Consider the following 18,212-nt stretch of genomic DNA (forward strand, 5'->3'; position numbering starts at 1 on the left):
CTCAGCACCCCAAGCGAACTACAGTTCCCACAAGCCTTGGCTGTGTGCTTTGAATGAATGGTGTGTAAGGAATAGAACTGTAGCGCTGGAAGAGACCACAAGGGCTGGATTTAGCCCAACCAACCCTTTGCAAGGCAGGTATCTTTTGCCCAATGTGGGATTCGAACCCACAACCGTGGGACAGAGAGTTTCATGCTCTACCGACTGAGCTATCCCAGCAGTCACCGTTGCTTCTTGTTGTAAGCCAGTTCCTGCAATGAAAGACAGACTAAATCAGAGCCCGAAACTGTTCAGAAGTTTCCAGCAGGTGTTTACTCCTGTATTGCAGTGCAGTTGAGATTTTGCAGGAGGACTTGCCGCTGCTAAACAGCGAGCCGCTGTTTGTCAGCTGGCCTTCAAGAAACCGCTGTCCCTTTATAAGAAGAGTTTGCAGGATGAGGCCAATGGCCTGTCTACCAATTGCAGGGGTCAGCAAACTTTTTCAGCAGGGGGCCGGTCCACTGTCCCTCAGACCTTGTGGCGGGCTGGACTATATTTTGGGAAAAATATATATGAACGAATTCCTATGCCCCACAAATAACACAGAGATGCATTTTAAATCAAAGGACACAATCTACTCATGTAGAAACACGCTGATTCCCAGACCGTCCGCAGGCCGGATTGAGAAGGCAATTGGGCCACATCCGACCCCCAGACCTTAGTTTGCCTACCATGGTCTATAAGATGCCCCCATGTATAAGACACCCCTGGTGGGAGGGCGTTCCACAGGGAGGGTGCCACCTCTGAGAAGGCCCTCTGCCTGGTTCCCTGTAACCTCACTTCTCGCAGGGAGGGAACCGCCAGAAGGCCCTCAGAGGTGGACCTCAGTGTCCGGGCTGAACGATGGGGATGGAGATGCTCCTTCAGGCATACAGGTTATATCCAAAGACGGGTGTGAGATGCTGAAGAAGAAGAAGAAATAATAATCGTGTAGGTGCCAGACTTCCCTAAATTCCTGGTGTTAGAATTTAACCAAGGCTTGGGGAGTTAAACTGGATACCACACTCCTAATCTGTGTTCAGGAGATCATCTGGGAGATGGGCCATTAGGAGAACATAGGAAAGATAATGGGTCATTAAGAAAACCAAGGAGAGGAGGCTGTGTGCTAGATGGAAAATGGGTGGGATGCACCCTCCATCTCTGAGTCAGTTAGAGAACATGTACCATAGTTTAGCATTGAGAGTTGGCTGCGATGCGGCCCAGAGGTTGCAGGCTGTTAAAGGCAGCAAGCTGGAGAGAGGGCCAGAGGACAGCTGATTTCTGTTTGAACCTGAAGCCCCAGCTATGAATGGAAGAGGTTGCAAGCTGTTAAAGGCGGCAAGCTGGAGAGAGAGGGCCGGAGCATGATGGCTGATTCCTGTTTGATCCCGAGGCTCCGGCTGCGAGGGGAAGAGGTTGCAGGCTGTTAAAGGCGGCAAGCTGGAAAGAGAGAGTGCCGCAGCATGACGGCTGATTTCTGTTTGAACCCGAGGCTCAGGCTGTAGGAGAAACTAGTTGCATATATGAGTCGATAAACCACGGATCCTTATGAAGGGCTGCTGTACGTCTGTTAATTTCCCCGATATTTTTTGAGATTTTGCAAAGAAAGCTCAACAACTTTTGTGTCCGGATTCTCCCTTTTTGACACATGGCAACCCTAACTTACTACACCCAGTCGCGACCTACTCCCAAAAGGAAACAAAAAGTCTCCTGGAGTCCGGCGCTGCTCAGAAATTGGGGAGGTGGGCAAAAATTGTTGTTGTTGTTTAGTCGTTTAGTCATGTCCGACTCTTCGTGACCCCCTGGACCAGAGCACGCCAGGCACTCCTGTCTTCCACTGCCTCCCGCAGTTTGGTCAAACTCATGCTGGTAGCTTAGAGAACACTGTCCCACCATCTCGTCCTCTGTCGTCCCCTTCTCCTTGTGCCCTCCATCTTTCCCAACATCAGGGTCTTTTCCAGGGAGTCTTCTCTTCTCCTGAGGTGGCCAAAGTCTTGGAGCCTCAGCTTCAGGATCTGTCCTTCTAGTGAACACTCAGGACTGATTTCCTTCAGAATGGAGAGGTTTGATCTTCTTGCAGTCCATGGGACTCTCCAGAGTCTCCTCCAGCACCATAAGTCAAAAGCATCAATTCTTCGGCGATCAGCCTTCTTTATGGTCCAGCTCTCACTTCCATACATCACTACTGGGAAAACCATAGCTTGAACTATACGGACCTTTGTTGGCAAGGTGATGTCTCTGCTTTTTAAGATGCTGTCCAGGTTTGTCATTGCTTTTCTCCCAAGAAGCAGGCGTCTTTGAATTTTGCTGGGGGAAATACACAAGAGCAATTCTGGATCATGCCATGAGATCTGGCGTCCTGTGGTCACCTGGGAAACCAGCAAACAGCATCCGACCACGAGAGCAACACCCTCCCCTCCTGCGGTTCCCCAGCTCTAACCACTAGCCGCTACTGCCCCCCTTCCAGAAAGCGTGATAAGCCACAGCGGTTTGGAGGCTCGCCGTTCTTCGGTTTGGAAGATCCACCTTAAGCTTCCCGTTTGAAAGATCATCTTCCCCTGGGCTCGCAATAGCAGCTCCTTTTGCAGACAGGGACTGCTGTTGAAATCCGGCCAGATTTTCGCCTGACCTTCTGTTTGCGCTCTCCCTCTCCAGCTCCCTTCCCTCCACGCACCCCACCCCGGCCAGCGGCTCCCACCCCCGTCACAAAACCCCCCAAACATCTCCTCCCTTTTCTTTCCAACAATTGCACAGAATCTCCTTTTGCTCCCACCCCAGTGAGTCTCCTGACCCCCACATTCCAATGGGGGCGAAATTTCCTCCTCTGCTACTTCCAGCCTTCGCAAAGGAAATACTGTTTTTTTTGGCACGGTTTTCTTTTAAGGGATATGATTCTTTTTAATTGATTAAAAGGGAAAAACAACAGCAAGCCTCTACTTAGATCTGTGGAGCTTCGAAACGGTGGGGGGGGGGAGTTTTTTCTCTCTCCCTTTTGCTTTTCGAGTTATTTTCCCCCCTGGATAATCTGAAAGAAGAAAAAAAGGAGTCTCTCCTTTCTGCTTGGGTGGGTTTTTTTGGGTTTTTTTGGAGGGGGGGTTTATCCCCCAGGATGTATCCACAAGGACGACATGCTGTAAGTATCAATATTTGGGGTGTTGTTTTCTGGGGGGGGGTCGTTGTTTGAAGGAACATGCCAAAATGTCGTGAGAAATCTGGTGGAAATAATTCAAAGCAATAGCTTTTGGTGAAAGAATCTGGGTTTGTGTGTGTGTGTGTTTTGGAGGGGGTGGAGGAGAAGGGGGTTTAAACTGTGCCACGATTTTAAACCTTTGCAGGTTTAAAAAAAAACAAGTAGACCCTGAATCCCTAGGCATCTTTACTCAGAAGTAAATCTGTGTTGAAGGGCACTCCTGACTCAGGAAACCTGTGCAGAAACCTTGGTTTAGGAAGATGAATTATCCCTTGAAATCCTATTGCTTCTCTGATAGACTGGATAGCAGAGGCAGTTCTGCCTCCCCACCCATAATTACGGATTAATATTGTGCTTAGAGTGTTGTTGTTGTGTGTTTTTGCACGGTATATTTTTCTCCAACGGGGTCTTCCCCAAAGGAATTAGGGGTGTTTCAAGATGCGGTTTAAAATGCAAAAATAGAGGGGGGAAACTTAGCACTGTTTGGGGGACAGGGTCTGGCGACAAACTGAATGCGAGCCACTAGCTGCAAGAAGCGGCAACTCACTCAGGGGTGCAACAGGGAACCTCGCTTCCAGGTAGACATTCCTGCTGCCTCATTTGCTTCAGCGGGGGTTCCTTGATCCGGGCACGCCTGGTGAATAGCTGTGGCCAAATTGGCTTCTTCCTGCCCGAGGCTGGTTGGCAGGAACGGGGACTCGCCGAGAGAAGCGGCAGGCAGCCTCTCCTGAGGGCAGCTACTAAGGCTGAGTCTGTGCTGTGGGCACAGTTCAGAAGAACTCATGGGCGCAGAAATAAGTTGACCCGAAATGAACTTCCTGGGTTTTGTTCTTGTGATTTTTTTAATCTTGTATTTTTATGTTGCGAAAGGCTCCGAGATCTTAATAATAAATAGTGCAGAGTGGAACCCCAGATCTCTCAAATCCTAGCCCGACGCTCTAACCACTGCACAACCGCTGCCTCTCTGTCCTAAAGAGAGATGTTTCGGAATCTCTCTCTCTCTCATAAAAGGTAAAGGTACCCCTGCCCGTACGGGCCAGTCTTGACAGACTCTAGGGTTGTGCGCCCATCTCACTCAAGAGGCCGGGGGCCAGCGCTGTCCGGAGACACTTCCGGGTCACGTGGCCAGCGTGACAAGCTGCATCTGGCGAGCCAGCGCAGCACACGGAAACGCCGTTTACCTTCCCGCCAGTAAGCGGTCCCTATTTATCTACTTGCACCCGGGGGTGCTTTCGAACTGCTAGGTTGGCAGGCGCTGGGACCGAACAACAGGAGCGCACCCCGCCGCGGGGATTCGAACCGCCGACCTTTCGATCGGCAAGCCCTAGGCGCTGAGGCTTTTACCCACAGCGCCACCCGCATCCCCTCTCTCTCATACACACACACAAATTGCGGGGTCTTCCTGCCCTACATAACTTTTGGGCACCGTAACTTTTTCAGACATGGTTTTCTAGCTGCCAAAGGGATAGCACTCTTACCATGCTCAGGGGCTGTTCTTCTCCGCAGGTGTCTCCCTGGGAATGGCTTGAGGGGAAGGCAGCGAAGCTGGTCAGGGTTTCAATACCCAAAGGGGTTTCTGCAAGCCCCCCCAAAGCCCACGAACAAGTTGCAGATTTCGGTTGAGCGTTAGGAAAAAGTTATTTGGCAATGGAGTCCATACCCTAGAGAGATGGGGTCCATCCCTCGCTGGAGGAGTTGAAGGAGGCTACAAGCTGTCAGGGAACTGCGAGCTTTTGGCGTTTCCTCCCTTGACCCGAGGTTGGGGTTGGAATAGATGACCCCTAAGGACCCTCTTCCAACTTTTACAAGCCCGCTGATATTTCAGAAGGGTCTCCAAGGCTTCTTCCTCAAACGTGAGGAAGGAACCAGGGTGGGAGTATAGGATCCCCAGCAAACTAATGTGCTGAGGAGGGAGAGAGCAAGATCTGGAAACCAAGCCGGATGAGGAACGGTCGAAGGAGCTAGGGGTACGTTTAGCCTGGAGACTGAGAGGAGATAGGATAAAGGTAAAGGGACCCCTGACCTTTAGGTCCAGTCGTGGCCGACTCTGGGGTTGCGGCGCTCATCTCACTTTATGGGCCGAGGGAGCCGGCGTACAGCTTCTGGGTCATGTGGCCAGCAGGACTCTGGCAAACCAGAGCAGCGCACGGAAACACCGTTTCCCTTCCCGCCGGAGTGGTACCTATTTATCTACTTGAAATGACGTGCTTTCAAACTGCTAGGTTGGCAGGAGCAGGGACCGAGCAACGGGAGCTCACCCCGTCACGGGGATTCGAACCGCCGACCTTCTGATCGGCAAGTCCTAGGCTCTGTGGTTTAACCCACAGCGCCACCCGCGTCCTTTCAAATATCTGAATGGCTGTCGCGTGGAAGATGGAGCCAGCTTGGTTCCTCTCGCTCCAGAGGGTCAGATCTGAACCACTGGGTTCAAGTTGATGGAAAGGAGATTCCGACTGAACATCAGGAACAACTTTGGGTGGTAAGACTTGTTCAGCTGTGGAACGGATCCTCTCAGAAGCTGGTTTGTGGTTTCTAAACAGAGGTTGAATTGCTGTCTGTCAGTGATTCTTTAGCCGATATTCCTGGGGTTTGGACTTAGGGGGTTTGCCACACAGTGGTACTTTGGTTCTCAAACTTAATCCGTCCCGGAAGTCCGTTCCAAAACCAAAAAAAATCCAAAACCAAGGCGCGCTTTCCCATCGAAAGGAATGCGAAACGGATTCACCCGTTCCAAACTTTTAAAAACAACCCCCAAAACTGCAACGTAACATGAATTTTGCTATCGAACGAGACCGCCGATCCATAAAATGAAAGCGATAAACGATGTACTGCAGTCACACAATCAGTCCGTCAGTAACTGAACTGGGTTCCACACAGTCACAAAAACAAAAAGAGGCGCAAAAACGCAAAATAAATAGCAAAAAATTGGAAGCGTAACACTCAGAACGGAGCACGTTCGACTTGCGGAAAAAGTTTGCAAACCGGAACACTTCCTTCCGGGTTTGCAGTGGTTGGGTTCCAAGTTGTCTGAGTACCTAGGCGTTTGAGAACCAAGGTACCGCTGTATTCCCAAAAGTGGCAACCCAGAAATCCAGGCCTTTTGCAGATTCAGAAAAAAATGGTACCCGAAGGTCATTTTGCTGCCCAAATCCCGGACGTGTCCAGGATAAACCCGGACTTATGGCAGCTCAAGAATAGATGGTCCATGATTCTGTGATTCCAGAGGACATATCTTGTCTATATGCAAGGCGATGGGGATAGTTTCTAACACGGCGTTATTTGATCATTCTTTTCTCCCCGCCTCGTTCCTCCTCTTTTGCTCCCCTCCTGCAAAGTCCGGACAGCCCTTCAAGTTCTCGGTTTTGGAAATCTGCGACCGGATCAAGGAAGAGTTCCAGTTTCTGCAGGCTCAATATCACAGGTATTTGCAGGGAAGGGAAGGGGAAAAGAGGGATGGCCGCAAACTGTGCCGGCTAAAGTAGAGCTTCAGAGTTCAGGAGCAGTCTGCCTCTGAACACAACCTTGCATTTCCGCAGGGCGATTTCGGAGGATCCGATCCTTCCTTCCTTGGACGTTGGATGGCCATCTGTCAGGGATGCTTTGGCTGAGATCCCTGCTTTGTGGGTGGGGGTGGTTGGACTAGATTATTTTTTTTGGGGGGGGGTCCCCTTCCACCTCTACAATCCTACGATTCTACATGCTTTGCTTTATTATTTATTGGCCTCCTTTTGTGGGTGGGATGCCCTTTTATAATAACAATATAATCATAATTTATTATTTATACCCCGCCCATCTGGCTGGGTTTCCCCAGCCACTCTGGGCGGCTTCCAACAAAACACTAAAATACAATAACCTATTAAACACTAAAAGCTTCCCTAAACAGGGCTGCCTTTAGATGTCTTCTAAAAGTTTGGTAGTTATTTTTCTCTTTGACATCTGATGGGAGGGCGTTCCACAGGGCGGGTGCCACCACCGAGAAGGCCCTCTGCCTGGTTCCCTGTAGCTTTGCTTCTCGCAATGAGGGAACCGCCAGAAGTCCCTCGGTGCTGGACCTCTGTGTCCGGGCAGAACGATGGAGGTGGAGACGCTCCTTCAGATATACTAGACCGAGGCCGTTTAGGGCTTTAAAGGTCAGCACCAACACTTTGAATTGTGCTCGTAAACGTACTGGGAGCTAGTGTAGGTCTTTCAAGACCGGTGTTATATGGTCTCGGCGGCTGCTCCCAGTTACCAGTCTAGCTGCCGCATTCTGGATTAATTGTAGTTTCTGGGTCACCTTCAAAGGTAGCCCCACGTAGAGCGCATTGCAGTAGTCTAAGCGAGAGATAACCAGAGCATGCACCACTCTGGCGAGACCGTCTGCGGGCAGGGAGGGTCTCATCCTGCATACCAGATGGAGCTGATAAACAGCTGCCCTGGACACAGAATTGACCTGCACCTCCATGGACAGCTGTGAGTCCAGAATGACTCCCAGGCTGCGCACCTGGTCCTTCAGGGGCACAGTGACCCCATTCAGGACCAGGGAGTCTTCCACACCTGCCCGCCTCCTGTCCCCCCAAAACAGAACTTCTGTCTTGTCAGGATTCAACCTCAATCTTATGGATCTTATGGAACCTCAATTTTATGGATCCAAATGCTTCTAGCCTTTTATCATTCTAGTTTTGAATTATTATTTTTTTTGCATTTTGTTGCAAGTCACTTTGAGGTTCTGTTTCATTAAAAACAACAAAGCTCACAAGTCCAATTAATCGTCGCCGTTGTCATACTGCTGATATATATTGGACTTTTAAAAAACAGCTTTGATTTTTTTCAGGTTAAGGTTTTCTAGCTGCCTTGAACATTTGAACAGGAAGGCAGCATTCTGAATCTCCATTTATTTTATAAACTTATAGGGACGCGGGTGGCGCTGTGGGTTAAACCACAGAGCCTAGGGCTTGCCGATCAGAAAGTCGGCGGTTCGAATCCCCGCAATGACGGGGTGAGCTCCCGTTGCTCGGTCCCTGCTCCTGCCAACCTAGCAGTTCGAAAGCACGTCAAAGTGCAAGTAGATCAATAGGTACCGCTCCAGCGGGAAGGTAAACGGCGTTTCCATGTGCTGCTCTGGTTCGCCAGAAGTGGCTTAGTCATGCTGGCCACATGACCCGGAAGCTGTCTGCGGACAAACGCCGGCTCCCTCGGCCTATAGAGCGAGATGAGCGCGCAACCCCAGAGTTGGTCACGACTGGACCTAATGGTCAGGGGTCCTTTTACCCTTTACCTTTTTATGTCCCAGTTTTCCTCCAGAGATATGTGGTTATTCCACCTGGTTTGACCTCCCAAAGTCCCTGCGAAGTAGGTTAGAACTGGTCATCGCAGGACCCACTTTTGACCCAAACATGCCTGGGGGGCGGGACCGGTTTCTCAATCTTTTGCTGCAGCTTGGATCAGGCCACAACTCAGCGGATTAAACTGAGAGACGGCGTCTAGCCCAGCGAGCCTTGTGGCTGAGTGGGAGGATTTGAACCCAAGTCCCAGTCCCACGCTCTAACCCAGTGGTTCCCAACGTGGGTGCTAGCATCCCCTGGAGGCAGATTACCTGGGGGGTGCTAAGAGTCGGGTTTGTGTGTGTAAATACCATATTTTTTGCTCTATAAGACTCACTTTTCACCTCCTAAAAAGTAAGGGGAAATGTGTGTGCGTCTTATGGAGCGAATGCAGGCTGCGCAGCTATCCCAGAAGCCAGAACAGCAAGAGGGATTGCTGCTTTCACTGCGCATCGATCCCTCTTGCTGTTCTGGCTTCTGAGATTCAGAATATATTTTTTTCTTGTTTCCCTCCTCCAAAAACTAGGTGCGTCTTATGGTCTGGTGTGTCTTATAGAGCGAAAAATATGGTAACCACCCAACTTTGTAAATCTGGTATCGCCGACTCGAGTTCATCCATTTTGCCCAATTAATTAAACCAAATAGTTTTAATTGAACTTTGAATAAATGTGCAATTAATTGCCAGGCCTTTGGATTTCGTTGCGTTATTATCTGCCTTCGTGGAAACCGCTGTTCCGAATAACAGGGCACTGGGGGATACTAGGGAACTGGGGGTGAGTTTATGGAAACCAGGGCGGGTGGTGGCCTCAAATAAAATTGGGGACCGCTGCTCTAACCACTAGGCTGCGGAGGCGAAGCAGGTGGGGTCTGCAGTAAAATGTTGCAGTCTCCTAGAGCGTGTGTGTCTTCGGAGTTCCGGCTAGCCGCAATCCTTTCCGGGAAACGGAGACATAAGTTTTTTGTTTTTCCTTTTCATCAGGCACTCGGGATCCCATGACTATAGAGAAAGGCCTGTTGCCGCTGAGATCATGCATATATAATCTCCTGCGCTCGTTTTTATTTTTCGTCGTTCCACAAGCTCCCTGCCCATGCTGGGGATTAGAGGGACCGCTCTAAATGCAAGAGGCATTTTCTCGTCTCCTCGTGTGTTCCTTTCATTTCTCTCGCCCCTCCGGTCCCGTCCCCCCATATTTCCCTCCTCTTCTCACCCTGTCTAAATTTCCCATCTTGACGGAGGGAAATGTCAAAAACATCACTTGGGTCTCATACCCAGTACCGAGAACGCCACGGTCATTTTGCGTGTGGTCTTTGGTTGTTGGTTTTTTTGGGGAAATTTGGGGGCTGGGGAGCGAGGGCCTCCCCCCCCAAAAAAAACACACAGTGTGGAGGTTGCAAATAACGCTCTCTTTTTCCGCAGCTTGAAGTTGGAATGTGAAAAGCTGGCTAGCGAGAAGACAGAAATGCAGAGGCATTATGTGATGGTAATTGTTGCTGTTTGTTTGTTTATGTGGTTGGCATCTGTCTGTCTCGGAACATTGCAACCCAGAGTGGCTGGGGAAACCCAGCCAGAAGGGCGGGGTATAAATAATTTATTATTATTATTATTATTATTATTATTATTATTATTATTATTATTATTACAGTCATACCTCGGGTTACAGATGCTTCAGGTTGCATTTTTTCGGGTTACGGACTGCTGAAACCCAGAAGTACTGGAACAGGTTACTTCTAGGTTTCAGCAGTTGCGCATGCGCATAAGCGCTAAGTTGCGCTTTGCGCATGTGCATAAGCGCTGAATCGCAACTGCGCATGTGCAGATGCACCGCTGCAGGTTGCGGACACTGCGGGTTGCGAACGTGCATCCCGCACCGATCACGTTCGCAACCTGAGCATCCACTGTATTATTATTATTATTATTATTATTATTATTATTATTATTATTACTGTGGCTGCAAACCTGGTTTGGTTAGCTCATATGATTGTATGACAACAGACCAGACCTAGAGATGCATATAAGCCTTGAATCTGCAGGGATGTCTTGGGGTGTTTTTTTTTAACCCAAGTTTCTAGACTTTGTAAACCCAAATTTCTAGACGCCTCCCTCCCACTTTTGGCTGAACAAGGATAGGCTCTCATCTCTGAACATTGGAAGCTAGAATGAATTATCTATTACATCTTCCTCCCTCCCTCCCTCCCTCCCTCCCTCCCTCCCTCCCCTCCCTCCTCCTCCTCCCTCATCTTCCCCTCCTCCTTCCTTCCTTCCTTCCTTCCTTCCTTCCTTCCTTCCTTCCTTCCTTCCTCCCTCCCTCCATCTTTCTTTCCTTCCTTCCTTCCTTCCTTCCTTCCTTCCTTCCTTCCTTCCTTCCTTCCTTCCTTCCTCCCTCCCTCCCTCCCTCCCTCCCTCCCTCCCTCCCTCCTCCCTCCCTCTTTCTTTTCCTCCCTCCCTCCCTCCCTCCCTCCCTCCCTCCATCTTTCTTTTCCTTCCTTCCTTCCTTCCTTCCTTCCTTCCTTCCTTCCTTCCTTCCTTCCTTCCTTCCTTCCTTCCTTCCTCTTTCTTCCCTCCCTCCCTCTCTCCATCTTTCTTTTCCTTCCTTCCTTCCTTCCTTCCTTCCTTCCTCCCTCCCTCCCTCCCTCCCTCCCCTCCCTCCCTCCCTCCCTCCCTCCCTCCCTCTTTTCCTCCCTCCCTCCCTCCCTCCCTCCCTCCATCTTTCTTTTCCTTCCTTCCTTCCTTCCTTCCTTCCTTCCTTCCTTCCTTCCTTCCTTCCTTCCTCTTTCTTCCCTCTCTCCCTCCCTCCCTCCCTCCCTCATCTTTCTTTTCCTTCCTTCCTTCCTTCCTTCCTTCCTTCCTTCCTTCCTTCCTTCCTTCCTTCCTCTTTCTTCCCTCCCTCCCTCCCTCCCTCCATCTTTCTTTTCCTTCCTTCCTTCCTTCTTTCCTCTTTCTTTCCTCCCTCCCTCCCTCCCTCATCTTTCTTTTCCTTCCTTCCTTCCTTCCTTCCTTCCTTCCTTCCTTCCTTCCTTCCTTCCCTCCCTCCCTCCCTCCCTCCCTCCCTCCCTCCCTCCCTCCCTCTTTCTTTTCCTTCCTTCCTCCCTCCCTCCCTCCCTCATCTTTCTTTTCCTTCCTTCCTTCCTTCCTTCCTTCCTTCCTTCCTTCCTTCCTTCCTTCCTCTTTCTTCCCTCCCTCCCTCCCTCCCTCCATCTTTCTTTTCCTTCCTTCCTTCCTTCTTTCCTCTTTCTTTCCTCCCTCCCTCCCTCCCTCATCTTTCTTTTCCTTCCTTCCTTCCTTCCTTCCTTCCTTCCTTCCTTCCTTCCTCCCTCCCTCCCTCCCTCCCTCCCTCCCTCCCTCCCTCTTTCTTTTCCTTCCTTCCTCCCTCCCTCCCTCCCTCCATCTTTCTTTTCCTTCCTTCCTTCCTTCCCTCCCTCCCTTACCGATATTTGTTCTTGATCTGTTGCAGTATTACGAGATGTCTTACGGCTTGAACATTGAGATGCATAAGCAGGTATGCGACTTTCGGGTTCCTCTGGAGGAGGAGATGGGAACTGTACACTCCTCGGGGCAGAGACCTCTGATTTATTTATTTAATGACGTCACACACAGAGACAGATCCTTCAGGCTTGGTTTTCCGACTAGTGGCGAGGACTGAGGCCTTAAGAGGAAACAAGGGAGACGCTGGGTTTCAGAGACCTCCAAATGGGGCTGTCATCTTTGATATTTGATATGCATCTTACCGAAAATGACGCGAGGCCACACATTTATTTTCTGTCCTAACAGATTTCCTGCTGGGGGGTGTCCCATAGCCTTTTCCTCCACTCTCTAGGTGGTGGCGATCCCTCAAGCGAGGGATTTGTATGCTCAGGAGCACTCTTGCCTATAGCACGCCCTCGCTTATTCCGGAGACGTGGCCCCTGGCATTTTAAAAAACGTGAATCCAGAAACTGAGCCCTGTTATGTACTGAGTTGAATAGGATCCAAACTGCAGCAGTCTGACTGGTCCTAGAACAATAGGATCCAAAATGCAGCAGTCTGATTGGTCCTAGAACAATAGGATTCAGAATGCAGCAGTCTGATTGGTCCTAGAACAACAGGATTCAGAATGCAGCAGTCTGATTGGTCCTAGAACAATAGGATCCAAAATGCAGCAGTCTGTTTGGTCCTAGAACAATAGGATCCAAAATGCAGCAGTCTGATTGGTCCTAGAACAACAGGATCCAAAATGCAGCAGTCTGATTGGTCCTAGAACAATAGGATTCAGAATGCAGCAGTCTGATTGGTCCTAGAACAATGCAGCAGTATGATTGGTCGGCAGGAGCCACCCAACTCAGCTCCAGATAGAAGTGAATCCACAACCTGATTGGCTTACAGTAGAATTCCGGAATTAGCCAATCATGTGCAGCCCATTGCGTAAATAATGTATATAAAGCAGATACTTTGAGGAGACATTCATTCCTCCTCACCACTATGAGCTGAATAAAGAGCATGAAATCACTTTGCGACTCTGAGTATATTTCAAGCCCTGAATTTAAATTGCATCCTTATATCACCTCCAGCTATTTGGAATAAAACTCCATTCGGCCCCAACCAGCGCATGGGGTAAATTAAAATTAAATCAAATCAAATTAAAGAGCACCTCCAGACTGGTGTCGTTGCATTGCAATCTGCAATTATTTTATTTTAGTTTAGTTTAGTTTAGTTTAGTTTAGTTTAGTTTGCATTGCATTGCATTGCATTGCATTGCATTGCATTGCATTGCATTGCATTGCATTGCATTGCAATTATCTTCCACTTTTTCCACCATGTGCTTCAAAATGGCTCTCCCCCTTTCCTCATTTGATCCTCACAACGAACCTGTAAGGAAGGTTAGGCTAAGGGAAAGCAAGGATCCTCCCAAACACTTCTTGCAGCCGCGGAGGAAAGCAGGGTGGCGTTTAACCACCGGGAGACCGTCACGGGCGCAAACTGTTGTTTACAAGCGATACAAAGCGATGTCTCGGGAGAGGCCAGGAGCAATCTTCCTGACTTAACTGCTTTTAGCTTGGGCTCCATGATCACTGCAGATGGAGACAGCAGCCACGAAATTAAAAGACGCCTGCTTCTTGGGAGAAAAGCAATGACAAACCTAGACAGCATCTTAAAAAGCAGAGACATCACCTTGCCAACAAAGGTCCGTATAGTTCAAGCTCTGGTTTTCCCAGTAGTGATGTATGGAAGTGAGAGCTGGACCATCAAGAAGGCTGGTCGCCGAAGAATGGATGCTTTTGAATTCTGGTGCTGGAGGAGACTCTTGAGAGTCCCATGGACTGCAAGAAGATCAAACGCATCCATTCTTAAGGAAATCAGCCCTGAGTGCTCACTGGAAGGGCAGATCCTGAAGCTGAGGCTCCAAGACTTTGGCCTCCTCATGAGAAGAGAAGACTCCCTGGGAAAGACCCTGATGTTGGGAAAGATGGAGGGCGCAAGGAGAAGGGGGCAAGAGAGGATGAGATGGTGGGACAGTGTTCTCGAAGCTACCAGCATGAGTTTGACCAAACTGCGGGAGGCAGTGGAAGACAGGAGGGCCTGGTGTGCTCTGGTCCAGGGGGTCACGAAGAGGCGGACACGACTAAACGACACAACAACAACCGCTCTTAGCATGCAGAGATAGCTAATGTTCTTGGTTTCTTTCCAGCAAGGGAAGAGGCGGGGAAGGGAAATATTAAGGCACGGAAATCCTCCAGACCTCTCTTTTCTGCGTGTTGATCCATTCGAAGAAGCCAGAAGTCTCTGTCTCTCTCTCTCTGGTTTCCCCAGATCTCCCCGCCCCGCTTGTAATTTGCTTCCTGTCTCTGGGTTTATCAATCCAGGGCATCTTGGGAAGGTTGGGAGCGGCTGCCCGGGAGAACAAGCTTGGCAAGGCGCCCAGGGAAAGTGGCAAGGCTGCCGGCCTTCCTGTGTGTTCGTTTGCTTGCGAGAAGACAGGGAGCCTCGGAGCGAGAGTCACTTGTTTGCTTGTTGCTTCCTGGCCAATACAGTGGTACCTCAGGTCACATACGCTTCAGGTTACATACGCTTCAGGTTACAGACTCCCCTAACCCAGGAATAGTACCCCAGGTTAAGAACTTTGCTTCAGGATGAGAACACAAATCGTGCTCCGGCGACGCGGCAGCAGCGGGAGGCCCCATTAGCTAAAGTGGTGCTTCAGGTTAAGAACAGTTTCAGGTTAAGAACAGACCTCCAGATCGAATTAAGAACTAAACCCGAGGTACCACTGTATATTTCCCCCCCTTCTCCTCCTTGCAAATCTAAAGAGAGGTATGTTAGGAGGCAAACTGTTTTTGCAGCAGCCGCGACTGGCATGCGTCAGGGATGGCGGGGCTGGAGAAAACGAGAGGCGGGGCAACGTGTTGTTGTTTTTTAATATTTTATTCTTCATTTTTTAACAATGTTCTATGCATTTAAATAGGGATGCAGGTAGCACTGTGGGTTAAACCACAGAGCCTAGGTCTTGCCGATCAGAAGGTCGGCGGTTCGAATCCCCGCAACGACGGGGTGAGCTTGAGCTCCTGTTGCTCTGTCCCTGCTCCTGCCAACCTAGCAGTTCGAAAGCACAAAGTGCAAGTAGATAAATAGATACCGTTCCAGCGGGAAGATAAATGGCGTTTCTGTGCGCTGCTCTGGTTCGCCAGAAGCGGCTTAGTCATGCTAGCCACATGACCTGGAAGCTGTACGCCGGCTCCCTCGGCCAATAAAGCGAGATGAGCGCCGCAGCCTTCTGATCGGCAAGTCCTAGGCTCTGTGGTTTAACCCACAGCGCCACCTGCGCCCCTTATAATCCCCATGTTACACCCCCCCGAAAATACATCACTCATACATCATGGTTACATCATGAAAGGGGAGGTCTGGTGGCTGTAATCTGAGCATCCTGGACCCTGCCCCATGGTTCTCCTTGCCCTCCACCAAACACCCATGGAGATCTTTACATTTCACTGTTTCCCAGCCATGTTAATCGCACCCTTTTGTCTTCATCTGGGTTTGTTATTTCTGGAATGGCTACCTGTCTGGCACTCAGGTATCAGGATGCCAGGGATCATCACTCAGGCAGAGGGGCTGCTGAGTAGCTGAGCTCACATGTCTATATGAATTTCTGAAGTTTTCCCAGTGAGCCAGTACATGGATACATTGACCAGTGAATTCTTACATTTGGTATCGTGCAGCAAAGGCCCTTTGAATAGATAGGAAGAAACTGCGAGGAAGTGTTTTGTGGGGACAAGTCACAAAAGTGGTTGTGCTGGTTTTGGTAGTGGGCTGCATGTGCGTGATATCTGCTGGAGGGGCAAACCCAACCTATACATAAATTCCTGCAACAGCTTCAACTCTGATGTGACTGAGACCACCGTCTCTTTCATTTTCCAGGCGGAGATCGTTAAACGGCTCAGCGCTATTTGCGCTCAGATCATCCCTTTCCTGACACAAGAGGTAAAATAAATTTATTTGTGTTTCGTATGGAAAGCAGTTAGCGTTTCACACGCAACGCATTTTGGGCATCGGGGGTCCAGAATGACAAAACCTCATACTGCCTTCGGCAGACTGAGGAATGGTTCGCCCCCAGGGCCGGATTTAGGTTCAATGCGGCCCTCAGCTACTGAAGGTAATGAGGCCCTTTATATATCGAGCTGTCCTTTGTCAACACAAATTTTCGCTGTTTTTTTGTGTTCGGTATATGCCATATGGAGGGACACGGGTGGCGCTGTGGGCTAAACCACAGAGCCTAGGACTTGACGATCAGAAGGTCGGCGGTTCGAATCCCCGCAATGACGGGGTGAGCTCCCGTTGCTCGGTCCCTGCTCCTGCCCACCTAGCAGTTCGAAAGCACGTCAAAGTGCAAGTAGATAAATAGGTACCACTCTGGCAGGAAGGGAAACGGTGTTTCCGTGCACTGCTCTGGTTCGCCAGAAGCGGCTTAGTCCTGCTGGCCACATGACCCGGAAGCTGTACGCCGGCTCCCTCAGCCAATAAAGCGAGATGAGCGCCGCAACCCCAGAGTCGGCCATGACTGGACCTAATGGTCAGGGGTCCCCTTTACCTTTACCTATATGCTATATGGTCATTTATGGACCTCATAGGTATCTCAAACCATTTGCCCATGTGGCCATGCAACCAGTCTATGCAGAATGTCGGCACCCTATACAGTGGTACCTTGGGTTACATACGCTTCAGGTTACATACGCTTCAGGTTACAGACTCCGCTAACCCAGAAATAGTGTATCTGAAGAAGTGTGCATGCACACGAAAGCTCATACCAAGAACTAACTTAGTTGGTCTTTAAGGTGCTACTGGAAGGAATTTTTTTGTTTTGACTATGGCAGACTAACACGGCTACCTATCTATAACCAGAAATAGTGCTTCAGGTTAAGAACTTTGCTTCAGGATGAGAACAGAAATTGTGCTCCGGCGGCGTGGCAGCAGCAGGAGGCCCCATGAGCTAAAGTGGTGCTTCAGGTTAAGAACAGTTTCAGTTTAAGTACGGACCTCCGGAATGAATTAAGTACGTAACCTGAGGTAACACTGTATATAGAAATATAATAATAATTTAACAATTTATTATTTATACCCCGCCCATCTGGTTGAGTTTCCCCAGCCACTCTGGGCGGCTCCCAGTCAGTGTTAAAAACAGTACAGTGTTACATATTAAAAACTTCCCTGAACAGGGCTGCCTTCAGATGTCTTCTGAATGTCAGGTAATTATTTATCTCTTTGACATCTGATGGGAGGGCATTCCACAGGGCGGGCGCCACTACCGAGAAGGCCCTCTGTCTGGTTCCCTGTAGCCTCACTTCTCGCAATGAGGGAACCGCCAGAAGGCCCTCGGCGCTGGATCTCAGTGTCCGGGCTGAACGATGGGGGTGGAGACGCTTCTTCAGGTATACTGGACCGAGGCCGTTTAGGGCTTTAAAGGTCAGCACCAACACTTTGAATCGTGCTTGGAAATCAGGGATATTTTAGGGAGCAGGCTAGCAGGCGGGGGCCATGACTTACATTGCAGGAGCCGACACAACACAAAACATTGTTGCTGGACGTAGGTTTTGTTTTATTTGCTTTTTATCTTCTATTTTATATCTTTTATATTTTATATCTTATATTTTCGAAACCCAGGTTTTTCCCCTTTAAAATATTATCGAGAGAGGGACACAGACTTCCCTAAATGTGTATTTTTCCCTCTCCTTCCAGCACCAACAGCAGGTGTTGCAAGCTATGGATCGGGCAAAACAGGTGACGATGGGTGAATTGAACAGCATTATTGGGGTGAGTGGCTGGGTCAGACCAAAGGCCGTCTCTATCCTGTTTGCAATTCATTTGTCTTTGCAAGGAGTTCTCCTTGGAGCAGCTCCTCTCTTGCAAAGCTCTTCTTCCTGCTGGGCCATCTCATCTCTTGCAAAGCTTATCTTGCTGAGGCAGACGAGGCAGAGACTGGGCATTTAGCGATGCTTAGCTACCCGGAAGTAGACAAAGATCCCAAGAGAGGGAACCGGCACATCCACAATGGGCTAGGAGGGGAGTAGCAGTTTCGTTTATTTATTTCATAAAATTCATATATACCACTTGATGGTAGGAGAATTGTTGACAGCAGGAATTTCAAATGTTCGGAAACCAGACTAAAAACAGATTATAATAATTGATTATTTATATCCATGCCATCTCCAGCCACTCTGGGCAGCTCCCAACTAAA

At 49.4% G+C, this 18,212-nt stretch overlaps 1 protein-coding gene across 5 annotated transcripts in view; it reads left to right on the top strand.

Moving 5' to 3' along the window:
• Positions 1–2,609: 2,609 nt before the first annotated feature.
• The window catches only part of TLE2 (TLE family member 2, transcriptional corepressor), a 42,978-nt gene continuing 27,375 nt past the window's right edge, over positions 2,610–18,212 (top strand). For 2 of the 5 annotated variants that reach the window (XM_028714117.2, XM_028714119.2), the window contains exons 1-6: positions 2,612–3,151; positions 6,544–6,629; positions 9,929–9,992; positions 11,964–12,008; positions 15,899–15,961; positions 17,714–17,788. In XM_028714117.2, the coding sequence (XP_028569950.2) occupies positions 3,128–3,151; positions 6,544–6,629; positions 9,929–9,992; positions 11,964–12,008; positions 15,899–15,961; positions 17,714–17,788 (357 nt within the window). In that variant the 5' untranslated portion in view covers positions 2,612–3,127. Of the gene's footprint in view, positions 3,152–6,543; positions 6,630–9,928; positions 9,993–11,963; positions 12,009–15,898; positions 15,962–17,713; positions 17,789–18,212 lie in introns of all 5 variants that reach the window. The other 3 variants (XM_028714120.2, XM_077921931.1, XM_028714118.2) reach the window with 3 other exon arrangements.

This window comes from Podarcis muralis, chromosome 18 (assembly GCF_964188315.1).
Source record: "Podarcis muralis chromosome 18, rPodMur119.hap1.1, whole genome shotgun sequence".
Classification (NCBI taxonomy): domain Eukaryota; kingdom Metazoa; phylum Chordata; class Lepidosauria; order Squamata; family Lacertidae; genus Podarcis; species Podarcis muralis.